At 48.9% G+C, this 14,816-nt stretch overlaps 1 protein-coding gene across 1 annotated transcript in view; it reads right to left on the bottom strand.

Moving 5' to 3' along the window:
* The window catches only part of LOC133650054 (collagen alpha-1(XIV) chain-like), a 35,889-nt gene extending 22,917 nt beyond the window's left edge, over positions 1-12,972 (bottom strand). The window contains exons 1-17 of the mRNA XM_062046842.1: positions 12,848-12,972; positions 12,672-12,772; positions 12,170-12,286; positions 11,955-12,098; positions 11,827-11,895; positions 8,973-9,131; positions 2,522-2,641; positions 2,296-2,460; positions 2,075-2,236; positions 1,859-2,019; positions 1,670-1,796; positions 1,468-1,613; positions 1,280-1,409; positions 1,040-1,179; positions 857-983; positions 634-791; positions 360-492 (exon numbers count right to left, since the gene is read on the bottom strand). Of these exons, the coding sequence (XP_061902826.1) occupies positions 360-492; positions 634-791; positions 857-983; positions 1,040-1,179; positions 1,280-1,409; positions 1,468-1,613; positions 1,670-1,796; positions 1,859-2,019; positions 2,075-2,236; positions 2,296-2,460; positions 2,522-2,641; positions 8,973-9,131; positions 11,827-11,895; positions 11,955-12,098; positions 12,170-12,286; positions 12,672-12,771 (2,158 nt within the window). The 5' untranslated portion in view covers position 12,772; positions 12,848-12,972. The remainder of the gene's footprint in view (positions 1-359; positions 493-633; positions 792-856; positions 984-1,039; positions 1,180-1,279; positions 1,410-1,467; positions 1,614-1,669; positions 1,797-1,858; positions 2,020-2,074; positions 2,237-2,295; positions 2,461-2,521; positions 2,642-8,972; positions 9,132-11,826; positions 11,896-11,954; positions 12,099-12,169; positions 12,287-12,671; positions 12,773-12,847) is intronic.
* Positions 12,973-14,816: the final 1,844 nt, after the last annotated feature.

The following is a 14,816-nucleotide window of genomic DNA, read 5'->3' on the forward strand; positions in this document are numbered from 1 at the left end:
GAGGACGGGTGAGGACGGGTAAAGACGGGTGAGGACAGGCGAGGACAGGTGAGGACGGGTAAAGACGGGTGAAGACGGGTGAGGATGGGTGAGGACAGGTAAAGACGGGTGAGGATGGGCGAGGACAGGTAAAGACGGGTGAGGACAGGTGAGGACGGGTGAGGATGGGTGAGGACAGGCGAGGACGGGTAAAGATGGGTGAAGACGGGTGAAGATGTGTGAGGACAAGCGAGGGCAGGAGAGGACAGGTGAGGATGGGTAAAGACGGGTAAAGACGGGTGAAGACGGGTGAGGACAGGCGAGGACAGGAGAGGACGGGTGAGGACGGGTAAAGATGGGCGAGGATGGGTGTTGCCTACCGCAAGATTCCAGCAGGAGCACCTGCTCGCTCTCTGCCTCCTTCCTGTAGATGGCGCTCAGGTACACCTGGTAGCGGGCCGAGGGGCGGAGTCCAGTCAGCAGGTAGGTGTTTGTGTTGGCATCTAGAAGCACCTTAGGGCACACACGCACGCACGCAATCACACACACACACACACACACACACACACACACACACACACACACACACACACACACACACACACAAGTTGCCACACATTTGTTAGGATATGAGCTGACCACACCCACACAGACCTCGCCACTGTCATCATAGCCGCCATCGTAGCTGTCATCATCGGGCGTCCACTGGAGTCGGTACTGCAGCACGTCGGCGGCGGGCGCCCGCCATGACACGTGGAAGCCGCTTGTGGAGGCGTCGTGGCTCCTGGCCGACAGCGGTCCCGGGACGTGGTCTGCGCACACGGAAGCGCGTGGTCACGTGACCTGAGGGCGGCGAGCAACAACATGGGAGATTTACCAGTGGTGAAGACGGCGGTCGTCGGCCGCGCTTGGCCCTCCTCGTACTCGGCGACCACCTCCGCCGTGTACTCGGTCAGCGAGGTGAGGTTGCTTAGCAACCAGGCGGTGGCACGGCCCACATCCACCTGCGGACAGGCGAGGTGTCACTTGCTTTCCGACGAGCCGTCAATCATCAGCTCACCTCGCCGCTCTCCACGCCGTCGCTCGCGGTGTAGCTGACGCGGTAGCCCGACACCTTCCTGGAGGCGGAGTCCCAGCTGAGGCGGGCGGAGCTGTGGTCCACATCCGACACGTGCAGGTTCCTCGCGGGGGTTAGCGGCACTGAGATGGGCGGAGCAAACGGCAAGCATGAGCTGTTGTGGGCGTGGCCAAATGCGAACGGCGCCAGGACAGGAAGTCGGCGTGTGATGTCACAACTCACGTGTGCTTAGCTGGCCGGTCACGGGGTCGCTGGCCTCCTCGCCGTACATGGCGTACACCGTCACCGTGTACTCTGTGGCCGGTGTTAAACCCTCTAGCTCCGCCTCCTTCACCGAGGACGCCACCTTCACCTGCACACACGGCGACGTCATGGCCGAACCGGCGAGAGGCGCCAAGATGAGCGCTCACCTCCTTCTCGTCGGCGAGCTCGTCGGCGCTGAGTGGAGCGTAGAGGATCATGTAGCCGGAAGCGCCGGGGGCGGTCCTCCAGCGCACCGTCATGGTATTGTGGGAGGGGTCAGAGAGGTCCAGCTGGTCCACGGTGGGCAGAGCCACTGCAGGAGCGTGCAGTCAGACAACAAGAGGTCACATGACAATGTGCGGGTCTTACAGGTGGAGGCACTGCCCCTCAGCGCCTCGCTGGCGGCGCTGCGGTACACGGCGAACACGGCCAGCTGGTACTCGGTCAGAGAGTTGAGGTGGTCCAACGACACGCTGCTCTCCGACCCGGAGACCACCTGGAAACGGAACCAGAACCAGGACTCAAGGCCGACTTCATCGACGCGGTGGAGAGTGTCACCTTTTCTTCTGGCCGCCCGCCCTGAGCGGGATAGTAGACCACGCGGTAGCGCTCCACCTGGCCCGACGCCGGCGTCCACGACACGCGGACACTTCGAGCCGTGATGTCGGAGGTGGTCAGGTCCCGGGGCGGAGCCACAGCAGCAGGCGGGCCGCCCGGGTCTGCAAAAGAAACGATCAGTGGAATAAAGGCGGCGGCTAGCGAGGCTCCGCCCACCTTTCAACCGCTGGTGGAGGAGCTCCACCCTCTGACAGACGCTCCTGGTGAGGCCGTCGGCGATGTCGCTCATCACGTTGAAGTCGGCCACGTTGTACACGTGAGAGTCCTCCGGCGGCGAGGCGATGGCCTTCAGCTCATCCTCGTCGGCGCTCTTCACACCTGGCGGCAGAACAACATCTTAGCGGGAATGTTGCCGCCCGCGCGAGCACGAGTCGCACCGATGGCGAAGACTTCCACGCCGGCGTCGCGCAGGCTCTGGGCGGGCGCCGTCACGTCGTCCTGCGACTTCCCGTCTGTGATCAGGATGGCGACCTTGGGAACGTCGGGTCTGGATCCCGACTCCGCCTTGAAGCTGTTCTCCAGCACGAAGGTCAGCGCCAGACCTGCGCGGCGGTGAGAGGGAGCTTCTGATAAGGAGGCGGGGCCTCGGCGTGTCACAGGTACCTGTCAAGGTGTTGCCGCCTTTGTAGGGCAGGTTCCTGACGGCGTCCAGCACGGCCGCTTTGGTCATGTGAGCGTTGAGGTGCCACTCGATCCTCGGCTCCCCGCTGAACTGCGCCAGACCTGCGGCGTAGACCTCATGTGATAGCAGTATTTAGTGAACTACGTCACGGGGCCACGCCCACTTTCTCTCCCCCGCCGCTTACATGCACTTGTCAAAACCTTCTTTTCCCCGGTAATTCCAGTTTTTGTCCTTCTCCCGTTTTGTGTGTTTTGGCGACCGAGGAGCGCCGCCAGTTTCGTCACCGTATAAAAACGCGACAGAAGGAGACGAGGCAAAATATCCAAACTTTGTGACGGACGATTCTCCAAGTAACGAAGAGGCAGCAGCTGGCACATTCTCATACTTCCTGTAACATCCAGCCATCTTGGAAAACACAGAACGAGTCGAGTCTTTTGAATGGTTCTTTTAGGGCGAACGTTTAACCCAGTGGTTAACCCAGTGGGGGGTGTATTTAAAAAAAATAAAAAAATTGTTGTTGTTTTTTTTATCTACTTTTATCTATATCTATCTAGAGATATCTATCTATATTGTTATCTATTTTTCTCTATCTATCTACCTATCCATCTATCTATCTTTAAAAAAAAAAAAGATTTTTTTTTTTTTTTACATAAATAAATACGTGTGCTTACGGACTGTATCCCTGCAGACTGTATTGATCTATAATGTATATATTGTGTTTTTTATGTTGATTTCATTTTTTTTAAAAATAAATAAAATAAAAAGTTTTGTTTTTTTAATCTACTTTTATCTATATCTATATCTATCTATAGATATCTATCTATATTTTTATCTATTTTTTTCTATCTATCTATCTATCTTTAAAAATTTTTTTTTTTTATTTTTTTTTTTTTACATAAATAAATACAATCATGTGTGCTTACGGACTGTATCCCTGCAGACTGTATTGATCTATAATGTATATATTGTGTTTTTTATGTTGATTTCATTTTTTTTTTTTTAATTAAAAAAAATGTTATCTACTTTTATCTATATCTATCTATAGATATCTATCTATATGTTTATGTATTTTTTTCTATCTATCTATCTTTAAAAAAAAAAAAAAAAAATATTATTTTTTATTTTTTTACATAAATAAATACAATCATGTGTGCTTACGGACTGTATCCCTGCAGACTGTATTGATCTATAATGTATATATTGTGTTTTTTATGTTGATTTCATTTTAAAAAAAATAAAAAAAAATTGTATCTACTTTTATCTATATCTATATCTATCTATAGATATCTATCTATATTTGTATGTATTTTTTTCTATCTATCTATCTATCTATCTATCTATCTATCTATCTATCTATCTATCTTTAAAAAAAAAAATTTTTTTTTTTTTTTTTTTTTTTTTTTTTTTACATAAATAAATACAATCATGTGTGCTTGCGGTATGTGGGCTTGTATTAAGCCTCAGGGAGTTGAACGCCCCTGCCTTACATAGTTCCGGGTCACCCTTGGGCAAGGTGTAGCACCCGAATGCCCCCCCCATCAGGGTTACGATACCCCCCATGAACTACACTAAAAGAGGATGCGTTACCCGGCCCGGAGGAAGCCCGGGGCCCTCCTCCGGAGCTAGGCCCGGAGGTAGGGCTCGTCAGCGAGCGCCTGGTGGCCGGGCTTGCCACGGAGCCCGGCCGGGCACAGCCCGAAGAAGCTACGTGGACACGCCATCTTCTCTGCCACGTGGGCCCACCACCCGCGGTCGGAACCAGTGGGGTCGGGTGCGCTGCCAAGTGGATGGCGGTGAAAGTGGAGGCTCCGGACGGACCAATTCGGGGCAGCAGAGGCTGACTTTCGGGACGTGGAACGTCTCTACGCTGGTGGGGAAGGAGCCTGAGCTGGTGCGAGAGGTGGAGCGCTACCGGTTGGATCTGGTGGGGCTTACCTCTACGCATAGCAAGGGCTCTGAAACCACACTCCTGGACAAGGGATGGACCTTGTTCACTTCTGGAGTTGCTCAAGGTGTGAGGGCACAGGCGGGTGTGGGGATACTCACGAGTCCCCGGCTGAGTGCCTGTACGTTGGAGTTCACCCCAGTGGACAAGAGGGTCGCCTCCCTTCGCCTTAGGGTTGGAGGGGGGAAAACTCTGACTGTTGTTTGTGCATACGCACCAAACAGGAGTTCAGAGTATTCAGCCTTCTTGGATACCTTGCATGGGGTCCTGTATGGGGCGCCGGCAGGGGATTCCATAGTCTTGCTGGGGGACTTCAACGCGCACGTGGGCAATGACAGTGATACTTGGACTGGCGTGATTGGGAGGAACGGTCTCCCTGATCTGAACCTGAGTGGTGGATTGTTATTGGACTTCTGTGCTAGTCACGGACTTGCGATAACAAACACCATGTTCAAGCATAAGGATGCTCATAGGTGTACCTGGTACCAGAGCACCCTAGGCCAAAGATCAATGATCGATTTTGTAATCGTATCAGCTGATCTGAGGCCGTATGTTTTGGACACTCGGGTGAAGAGAGGGGCTGAACTGTCAACTGATCACCATCTGGTGGTGAGTTGGGTTAGATGGCGGGGGAAACCTCTGGACAGACCTGGCAAACCCAAGCGTGTAGTGCGGGTGAACTGGGAACGTTTGGAGGAGTCCTCTGTCCGGAAGGACTTCAACTCCCACCTCCGGCGGGACTTCTCTGCCATCCCTGTGGAGGTTGGGGACATTGAACAGGAATGGGCAATGTTCAAAGCCTCTATTGCTAAAGCTGCAGATGCGAGCTGTGGCCAGAAGGTCTTAGGTGCCTCAAGGGGCGGTAACCCTCGAACACCCTGGTGGACAGTGGTGGTCAGGGAAGCCGTCCGACTGAAGAAGGAGTCCTACCGGGGTATGTTATCCCAGGGGACTCCGGAGGCAGTTGCAAGGTACCGGCGGGCCCGAAGGGCAGCGGCCGTGGCTGTGGACGAGGCTAAGCAGAGGGTGTGGGAGCAGTTCGGGGAATCCATGGAGAAGGACTATCGGGCGGCACCAAAGCTGTTCTGGAAGACCATACGGCACCTCAGGAGGGGGAAGCAGGGAACCATCCAAGCTGTGTACGGCAAGGATGGGACTTTGCTGACTTCAAGTGAGGAAGTCGTGGGGCGTTGGAAAGAGCACTTTGAGGAACTCCTGAACCCAAATACATCAGACACACCCTCCCTGATAGGAGCAGGGCCTGAGGATGATGGGGGATCGACGTTGATCTCTCGGAGTGAAGTCACTGAGGTAGTTAGACAACTCCACAGTGGCAAAGCTCCGGGGGTTGACGAGATCCGTCCAGAAATGCTGAAGGCTTTGGGTGTTGATGGGCTGTCTTGGTTGATACGCCTTTTCAACATTGCGTGGAAGTCTGGGACAGTGCCGAGGGAGTGGCAGACTGGGGTGGTGGTTCCCCTTTTCAAAAAGGGGGACCAGAGGGTGTGTGCTAATTACAGGGGTATCACACTACTCAGCCTCCCTGGGAAAGTTTACGCCAAGGTACTGGAAAGGAGGGTCCGGCCGATAGTCGAACCTCAGATTCAAGAGGAGCAATGTGGATTCCGTCCTGGTCGTGGAACAACTGACCAACTCTTTACGCTTGCGGGAATCCTGGAGAGGGCCTGGGAGTATGCCTATCCAGTCTACATGTGTTTTGTGGATTTGGAGAAGGCGTATGACCGCGTCCCTCGGGAGATCTTGTGGGAGGTGCTGAGGGAGTACGGAGTGAGGGGAACCCTGTTGAGGGCCATCCAATCTCTGTACAACCAAAGCGAGAGTTGTGTCCGGGTGCTTGGATGTAAGTCGGATCCGTTTCCAGTGGGGGTTGGTCTCCGCCAGGGCTGCGCTCTGTCACCTATCCTGTTTGTGATTTTCATGGACAGGATTTCTAGGCGGAGTCGTGGCCATGGCGGAGAGGGTATACGTCTCGGGGGGCTAAAGGTTGCGTCACTGCTGTTTGCAGATGATGTGGTCCTGATGGCACCTTCGGTTCGTGACCTTCAGCTCTCACTGGATCGGTTCGCAGCCGAGTGTTCAGCGGCTGGAATGAGGATCAGCATCTCCAAATCTGAGGCCATGGTTCTCAGCAGGAAACCGATGGTTTGTACAGTCCGGGTAGGGGACAGGACTCTGTCCCAGGTGGAGGAGTTTAAGTATCTCGGGGTCTTGTTCACGAGTGAGGGAAAGATGGAGAAGGAAATCAGCCGGAGAATCGGAGCAGCTGGGGCAGTATTGCAGTCTCTCTGCCGCACTGTTGTGACGAAACGGGAGCTGAGCCAGAAGGCAAAGCTCTCGGTCTACCGAGCTATCTACATTCCTACTCTCACCTATGGTCATGAAGTGTGGGTAATGACCGAAAGAATAAGATCGCGGATACAAGCGGCCGAAATGAGTTTCCTCAGAAGGGTGGCTGGCATCTCCCTTAGAGATAGGGTGAGAAGTGCAGTCACCCGAGAGAGACTCGGAGTAGAGCCGCTGCTCCTTCGCTTGGAAAGGAGCCAGCTTAGGTGGTTCGGGCATCTCGTGCGGATGCCTCACGAGCGTCTCCCTAGGGAGGTCCTCGTTGCACGTCCCACTGGGAGGAGGCCCCGCGGCAGACCAAGGACCAGATGGGGGGATTACATCTCCTCTCTGGCCTGGGAACGCTTCGGGATTCCCCAGGAGGAAGTCGCAAATGTTGCTCTGGAGAGGGAAGTCTGGGGGTCTTTGCTGGAGCTGCTGTCCCCGCGACCCGATTCCGGATAAGCGGTTGAAGATGGATGGATGGATGTGTGCTTACGGACTGTATCCCTGCAGACTGTATTGATCTATAATGTATATATTGTGTTTTTTATGTTGATTTCATTTAAAAAAAAAAAAAAAAAAATTGTATCTACTTTTATCTATATCTATATCTATCTATAGATATCTATCTATATTTGTATGTATTTTTTTCTATCTATCTATCTATCTATCTATCTATCTATCTATCTATCTTTAAAAAAAAAAAAAATTTTTTTTTTTTTTTTACATAAATTAATACAATCATGTGTGCTTACGGACTGTATCCCTGCAGACTGTATTGATCTAAAATGTATATATTGTGTTTTTTATGTTGATTTCATTTAAAAAAAAATTAAAAAAAATTGTATCTACTTTTATCTATATCTATATCTATCTATAGATATCTATCTATATTTGTATGTATTTTTTTCTATCTATCTATCTATCTATCTTTAAAAAAAAAAAACAATTTTTTTTTTTTTTTTTTACATAAATAAATACAATCATGTGTGCTTACGGACTGTATCCCTGCAGACTGTATTGATCTAAAATGTATATATTGTGTTTTTTATGTTGATTTCATTTAAAAAAAAAAAAAAAAAAATAATTTTTTTTTTTAATTCTTGTGCGGCCCGGTACCAATCGGTCCGCGGTTGGGGACCACTGGTTTAACCGATGTTTATGTTAAAAGCAGCCATGGAGGCAGGACCAACGGACGTACCCCCCCCCCCCCCCCGGGGTCTGGACCCTCTGGTAGGCTTGGGCAGTCCTGGGAATTAGCTACCAGGCTAACGAGACCTTGTGAGTGGCAAGTAAACAAAAACATTTGTATCCCCGTCTTATCTTAGAAGTGCTCATTATGTTGCTGAACATTTTGTAAAAACTGTAAGGAGCCAGTCTTTTGAACGAGTCTTTTAAAGATCTGGCTCCCTTCAAAGAGCCATGATGTCATCTCTACGACAGCCATGATGTCATCTGTATGACAAATGTCTCAGCTCAAATCCACAATGTTAAAAATGGCCGTAAACAGTAAACCACATGCTTTTATTGTGAAAATAATGAAAAATTGCGCAATGCATTTTTTATATTCTGCTTTTATTTATTTTATTTAGCAGCTGTTAAGGCTCATTGGTACGAGCTCACTCCTGATTTGTCCAGTCAAAGGTTGTACAAATACTCACAAACACAGGCAGATACTAGCATTCGCAGTGGTTAGCGCTCGTGCCTCGCGGTGACAAGGTCCCGGGTTTGATTCCCAGGCCAGGAACCACATGGGTTAGTCTACTCTATACAGTATTTACAACCTTACTAGTGTTCGCATCCACAGGAACCACATGGGTTAGCCTACTCTATACAGTATTTACAACCTTACTAGTGTCCGCATCCACAGGAACCACATGGGTTAGCCTACTCTATACAGTATTTACAACCTTACTAGTGTTCGCATCCACAGGAACAACATGGGTTAGCCTACTCTATACAGTATTTACAACCTTACTAGTGTCCGCATCCACAGGAACCACATGGGTTAGCCTACTCTATACAGTATTTACAACCTTACTAGTGTTCGCATCCACAGGAACCACATAGGTTAGTCTACTCTATACACAAAAAAACCATATTGGTAACACGCTGCTTGCCGTAGTCTAGGCTGGACTTACCCACGCGAGTCTTGTCCCAGTCCACAGAGAAGGCCTCCACCAGCTTCTCCAGGAAGCTCCTCACCAGCCTGAAGTTGGAGCGTCCGATGCTCCACGAGCCATCCACCAGGACCACCAAGTCTGCGCTGCTGGCCGTCCTGCACGTGAAGCCTTGCTGGGCTGCACACACACACACACACACACACACACACACACACACACACACACACACACACACACACACACACACACACACGGGTCATCTTGGAGCTCAACAAGTCCACCCGAGGGCCGTCAGGTGTCACATGCATCCATGCTAGGCTAACAGGCGGGGTCAAAGGTCAGCTGCTTGTGATTCTTCACGCCATTTGTGGAATCTTCTAGAACAACTTTGACACGACGCAGCTTGTTTCATTGCAGACGCCTGACGCCACCTTCCTCCCTGGAATGTTCTTTCAGCTTCTTGGAGCCGCACGCCCACTCTGGACCTGGACCTGGACCTGGACCTGGACCTGGACCAATGTCCCCATGAAGACCACCAGGACCTGACATCAGCACACAACTGAGGAACAAAGTACGAGTAGAAGGTTCTGGAAGCAGAACGTGCAGGAACATGCGTGCAGCAGCAGGTGAGTCACCTCAAGAACACTGCACTACTCAACATGTGTGGACTAGATGGCGTCCTAGAAACACACCTGTGTAGACTAGATGGCGTCCTATAAACACCTGTGTAGACAAGATGGTGTCCTATAAACACACCTGTCTCGACAAGATGGTAGCCTATAAACACACCTGTGTAGACAAGATGGTAGCCTATAAACACACCTGTGTAGACTAGATGGTAGCCTATAAACACACCTGTGTAGACTAGATGGCATCCTATAAACACCTGTGTAGACAAGATGGTAGCCTATAAACACACCTGTGTAGGCAAGATGGTAGCCTATAAACACACCTGTGTAAACAAGATGGTAGCCTATAAACACACCTGTGTAAACAAGATGGTAGCCTATAAACACACCTGTGTAAACAAGATGGTAGCCAATAAACACACCTGTGTAGACAAGATGGTAGCCTATAAACACACCTGTGTAGGCAAGATGGTAGCCTATAAACACACCTGTGTAAACAAGATGGTAGCCAATAAACACACCTGTGTAGACAAGATGGTGTCCTATAAACACACCTGTGTAGACAAGATGGTGTCCTATAAACACACCTGTGTAAACAAGATGGTAGCCTATAAACACACCTGTGTAGGCAAGATGGTAGCCTATAAACACACCTGTGTAAACAAGATGGTAGCCAATAAACACACCTGTGTAGACAAGATGGTGTCCTATAAACACACCTGTGTAGACAAGATGGTGTCCTATAAACTAAGAAGTGTAGACAAGATGGTGTCCTATAAACTACGAAGTGTAGCCAAGATGGTGTCCTATAAACTAAGACAAGTAGACAAGATGGTGTCCTATAAACTAAGAAGTGTAGACAAGATGGTGTCCTATAACCTAAGAAGTGTAGACAAGATGGTGTCCTATAAACAAAGACAAGTAGACAAGATGGTGTCCTATAAACTAAGAAGTGTAGACAAGATGGTGTCCTATAAACTAAGAAGTGTAGACAAGATAGTGTCCTATAAACTAAGAAGTGTAGACAAGATGGTGTCCTATAAACTAAGAAGTGTAGACAAGATGGTGTCCTATAAACTAAGAAGTGTAGACAAGATGGTGTCCTATAAACTAAGAAGTGTAGGCAAGATGGCGTCCTATAAACACACCTGTGTAGACAAGATGGTGTCCTATAAACTAAGAAGTGTAGACAAGATGGTGTCCTATAAACTACGAAGTGTAGCCAAGATGGTGTCCTATAAACTAAGACAAGTAGACAAGATGGTGTCCTATAAACTAAGAAGTGTAGACAAGATGGTGTCCTATAACCTAAGAAGTGTAGACAAGATGGTGTCCTATAAACAAAGACAAGTAGACAAGATGGTGTCCTATAAACTAAGAAGTGTAGATAAGATGGTGTCCTATAAACTAAGAAGTGTAGACAAGATAGTGTCCTATAAACTAAGAAGTGTAGACAAGATGGTGTCCTATAAACTAAGAAGTGTAGACAAGATGGTGTCCTATAAACTAAGAAGTGTAGAAGATGGTGTCCTATAAACTAAGAAGTGTAGACAAGATGGTGTCCTATAAACTAAGAAGTGTAGACAAGATGGTGTCCTATAAACTAAGAAGTGTAGACAAGATGGTGTCCTATAAACTAAGAAGTGTAGCCAAGCTGGTGTCCTATAAACACCTGTGTAGACAAGATGGTGTCCTATAAACTAAGAAGTGTAGACAAGATGGTGTCCTATAAACTAAGAAGTGTAGACAAGATGGTGTCCTATAAACTAAGAAGTGTAGACAAGATGGTGTCCTATAAACTAAGAAGTGTAGACAAGATGGTGTCCTATAAACTAAGAAGTGTAGACAAGATGGCGTCCTATAAACTAAGAAGTGTAGACAAGATGGTGTCCTATAAACTAAGAAGTGTAGACAAGATGGTGTCCTATAAACTAAGAAGTGTAGACAAGATGGTGTCCTATAAACTAAGAAGTGTAGACAAGATGGTGTCCTATAGACTAAGAAGCGTAGACAAGATGGTGTCCTATAAACTAAGACAAGTAGACAAGATGGCGTCCTATAAACTAAGAAGTGTAGACAAGATGGCGTCCAATGAGCAGAGTGCGTGAAGACGTTGAAGCTGCGATCAATGGCGTTAGGGGCGGGGCTATCATACCCTCAGAGATGTGGTCGATGGCGTTAGGGGCGGGGCTATCATACCCTCAGAGATGTGGTCGATGGCGTTGGGGGCGGGGCTATCTTACCCTCAGAGATGTGGTCGATGGCGTTGGCGCTGCCATCATGTCCACTCTGGGCCTGCAGTGTCTGTGGTCCTGAAAGCACAAAGACGTTGTTAGCTCCGCCCCCTGGCTGAGGCCCCGCCCCGTCGCACCTTGGTGCTTGGCGAGCAGAGGTTTGCTCCTCAGCGCCCCCCTCAGGGCAAAGATCTGGAAGGCGTAGTCGGCGGCGGGGTCAAAGTCTGCGAGGAGCAGCTGGCCGTCCTCTTTGGGCACGTCCACCTGCGTCTCCCTGCCACCTGCGCACACACGTGCACGTGCTCAGGCCACGCCGGGTGTGTCACGTGCGCGACAAGGTGTGTCGGCGTACCTGGCTGAGTGCTGTAGACCACCGTGTAGCCGTCGAACGCACCTCGGGGTTCCTTCCACGACACCAGCAGCTCACCTGGACTCACCACCTTGCTCCGGAACCTTCTGGGAGTCGACACTGCGGCCACAAGGACGCACCTGTGGTCACCTGTGGTCACCTGTGATCACCTGTGGTCACCTGTGGTCACCTGTGATTACCTGTGGTCACCTGTGATCACCTGTGGTCACCTGTGATCACCTGTGATTACCTGTGGTCACACCTGTGATCACCTGTGATTACCTGTGGTCACCTGTGATCACCTGTGATTACCTGTGGTCACACCTGTGATCACCTGTGGTCACCTGTGGTCACACCTGTGATCACCTGTGGTCACCTGTAATCACCTGTGCTCACCTGTGCTCACCTGTGGTCACCTGTGGTCACACCTGTGATCACCTGTGCTCACCTGTGGTCACCTGTGCTCACCCGTGGTCACCTGGTCATGCATTACTGGAGCGCTCACCTTGGCCCCCCGCAGGGTGGGGGTGCAGCCAGACCACCAGGAAGCCCGCCAGTAACCACCTGACCACCGGGGCGGCGGCATGTCCTGCGTGTGACGTCATTCTGCGGACGGACAACAACTGCTCTTGGCGCCAAAAACAAAGCACGCTGAGGCGTGACGTACCCGGGGAAGCTTACCTGGCGCGGCGGGCGGGAGGCGCGTGTGCAGGTGAGGTGGCACGTGCCAGTGGGGAGACGTGCACAAGGTGTGCGCGCGCGTCGGAGGTCCACGCCGCTCTAGAGGCGTCTGCTCCTGGCGCGTCCTCCTCGTGCCGGCACCAGCACGCAGCTGCGCCTGACAGAGCAGGAAGTCTTTTCAAAATAAGAGCGTGACTTCACCATCAGAGCAAATGAACACGTTGAAAAAGCATTCCAATGATTAGTGTTATTATTATTTGGCTATGTGTGACGTCACCACACCTCCATCAACATCATCATCATCACATTTCAGAACTGACACCCCATGCTTCTTTTATTTTGAAGGCCGGCTAGCATCACTTCCTGTCTTAGTGTCTTGTAGTTTCACATACTTTTACCTTTCAGTCAGTTGGGACTTGCAGCACCTAGACGGCCTCGGGGGGCTCATTCCTGCACCTGAAGGGGCGGAGCCTAACGCTCCCCAGGGGGCATGTTGGCACCTGCACCTGAGGAGACTCCACCAGACTCTCAAAGACTAGATGTCACTTTCAAAGACTAGATGTCACTCTCAAAGACTAGATGTCACTTTCAAAGACTAGATGTCACTTTCAAAGACTAGATGTCACTCTCAAAGACTAGATGTCACTTTCAAAGACTAGATGTCACTCTCAAAGACTAGATGTCACTCTCAAAGACTAGATGTCACTCTCAAAGACTAGATGTCACTTTCAAAGACTAGATGTCACTTTCAAAGACTAGATGTCACTTTCAAAGACTAGATGTCACTCTCAAAGACTAGATGTCACTCTCAAAGACTAGATGTCACTCTCAAAGACTAGATGTCACTTTCAAAGACTAGATGTCACTTTCAAAGACTAGATGTCACTTTCAAAGACTAGATGTCACTTTCAAAGACTAGATGTCACTCTCAAAGACTAGATGTCACTTTCAAAGACTAGATGTCACTCTCAAAGACTAGATGTCACTTTCAAAGACTAGATGTCACTTTCAAAGACTAGATGTCACTCTCAAAGACTAGATGTCACTCTCAAAGACTAGATGTCACTCTCAAAGACTAGATGTCACTTTCAAAGACTAGATGTCACTCTCAAAGACTAAATGTCACTTTCAAAGACTAGATGTCACTTTCAAAGACTAGATGTCACTTTCAAAGACTAGATGTCACTTTCAAAGACTAGATGTCACTCTCAAAGACTAGATGTCACTTTCAAAGACTAGATGTCACTTTCAAAGACTAGATGTCACTCTCAAAGACTAGATGTCACTTTCAAAGACTACATGTCACTCTCAAAGACTAGATGTCACTCGCAAAGACTAGATGTCACTCTCAAAGACTAGATGTCACTCTCAAAGACTAGATGTCACTTTCAAAGACTAGATGTCACTCTCAAAGACTAGATGTCACTCTCAAAGACTAGATGTCACTTTCAAAGACTAGATGTCACTCTCAAAGACTAGATGTCACTTTCAAAGACTAGATGTCACTTTCAAAGACTAGATGTCACTTTCAAAGACTAGATGTCACTCTCAAAGACTAGATGTCACTTTCAAAGACTAGATGTCACTTTCAAAGACTAGATGTCACTCTCAAAGACTAGATGTCACTTTCAAAGACTAGATGTCACTCTCAAAGACTAGATGTCACTTTCAAAGACTAGATGTCACTCTCAAAGACTAGATGTCACTTTCAAAGACTAGATGTCACTTTCAAAGACTAGATGTCACTCTCAAAGACTAGATGTCACTTTCAAAGACTAGATGTCACTCTCAAAGACTAGATGTCACTTTCAAAGACTAGATGTCACTTTCAAAGACTAGATGTCACTCTCAAAGACTAGATGTCACTCTCAAAGACTAGATGTCACTTTCAAAGACTAGATGTCACTCTCAAAGACTAGATGTCACTTTCAAAGACTAGATGTCACTTTCAAAGACTAGATGTCACTCT

The sequence above is a fragment of the Entelurus aequoreus genome, linkage group LG05, assembly GCF_033978785.1.
Source record: "Entelurus aequoreus isolate RoL-2023_Sb linkage group LG05, RoL_Eaeq_v1.1, whole genome shotgun sequence".
NCBI classification, from domain to species: domain Eukaryota; kingdom Metazoa; phylum Chordata; class Actinopteri; order Syngnathiformes; family Syngnathidae; genus Entelurus; species Entelurus aequoreus.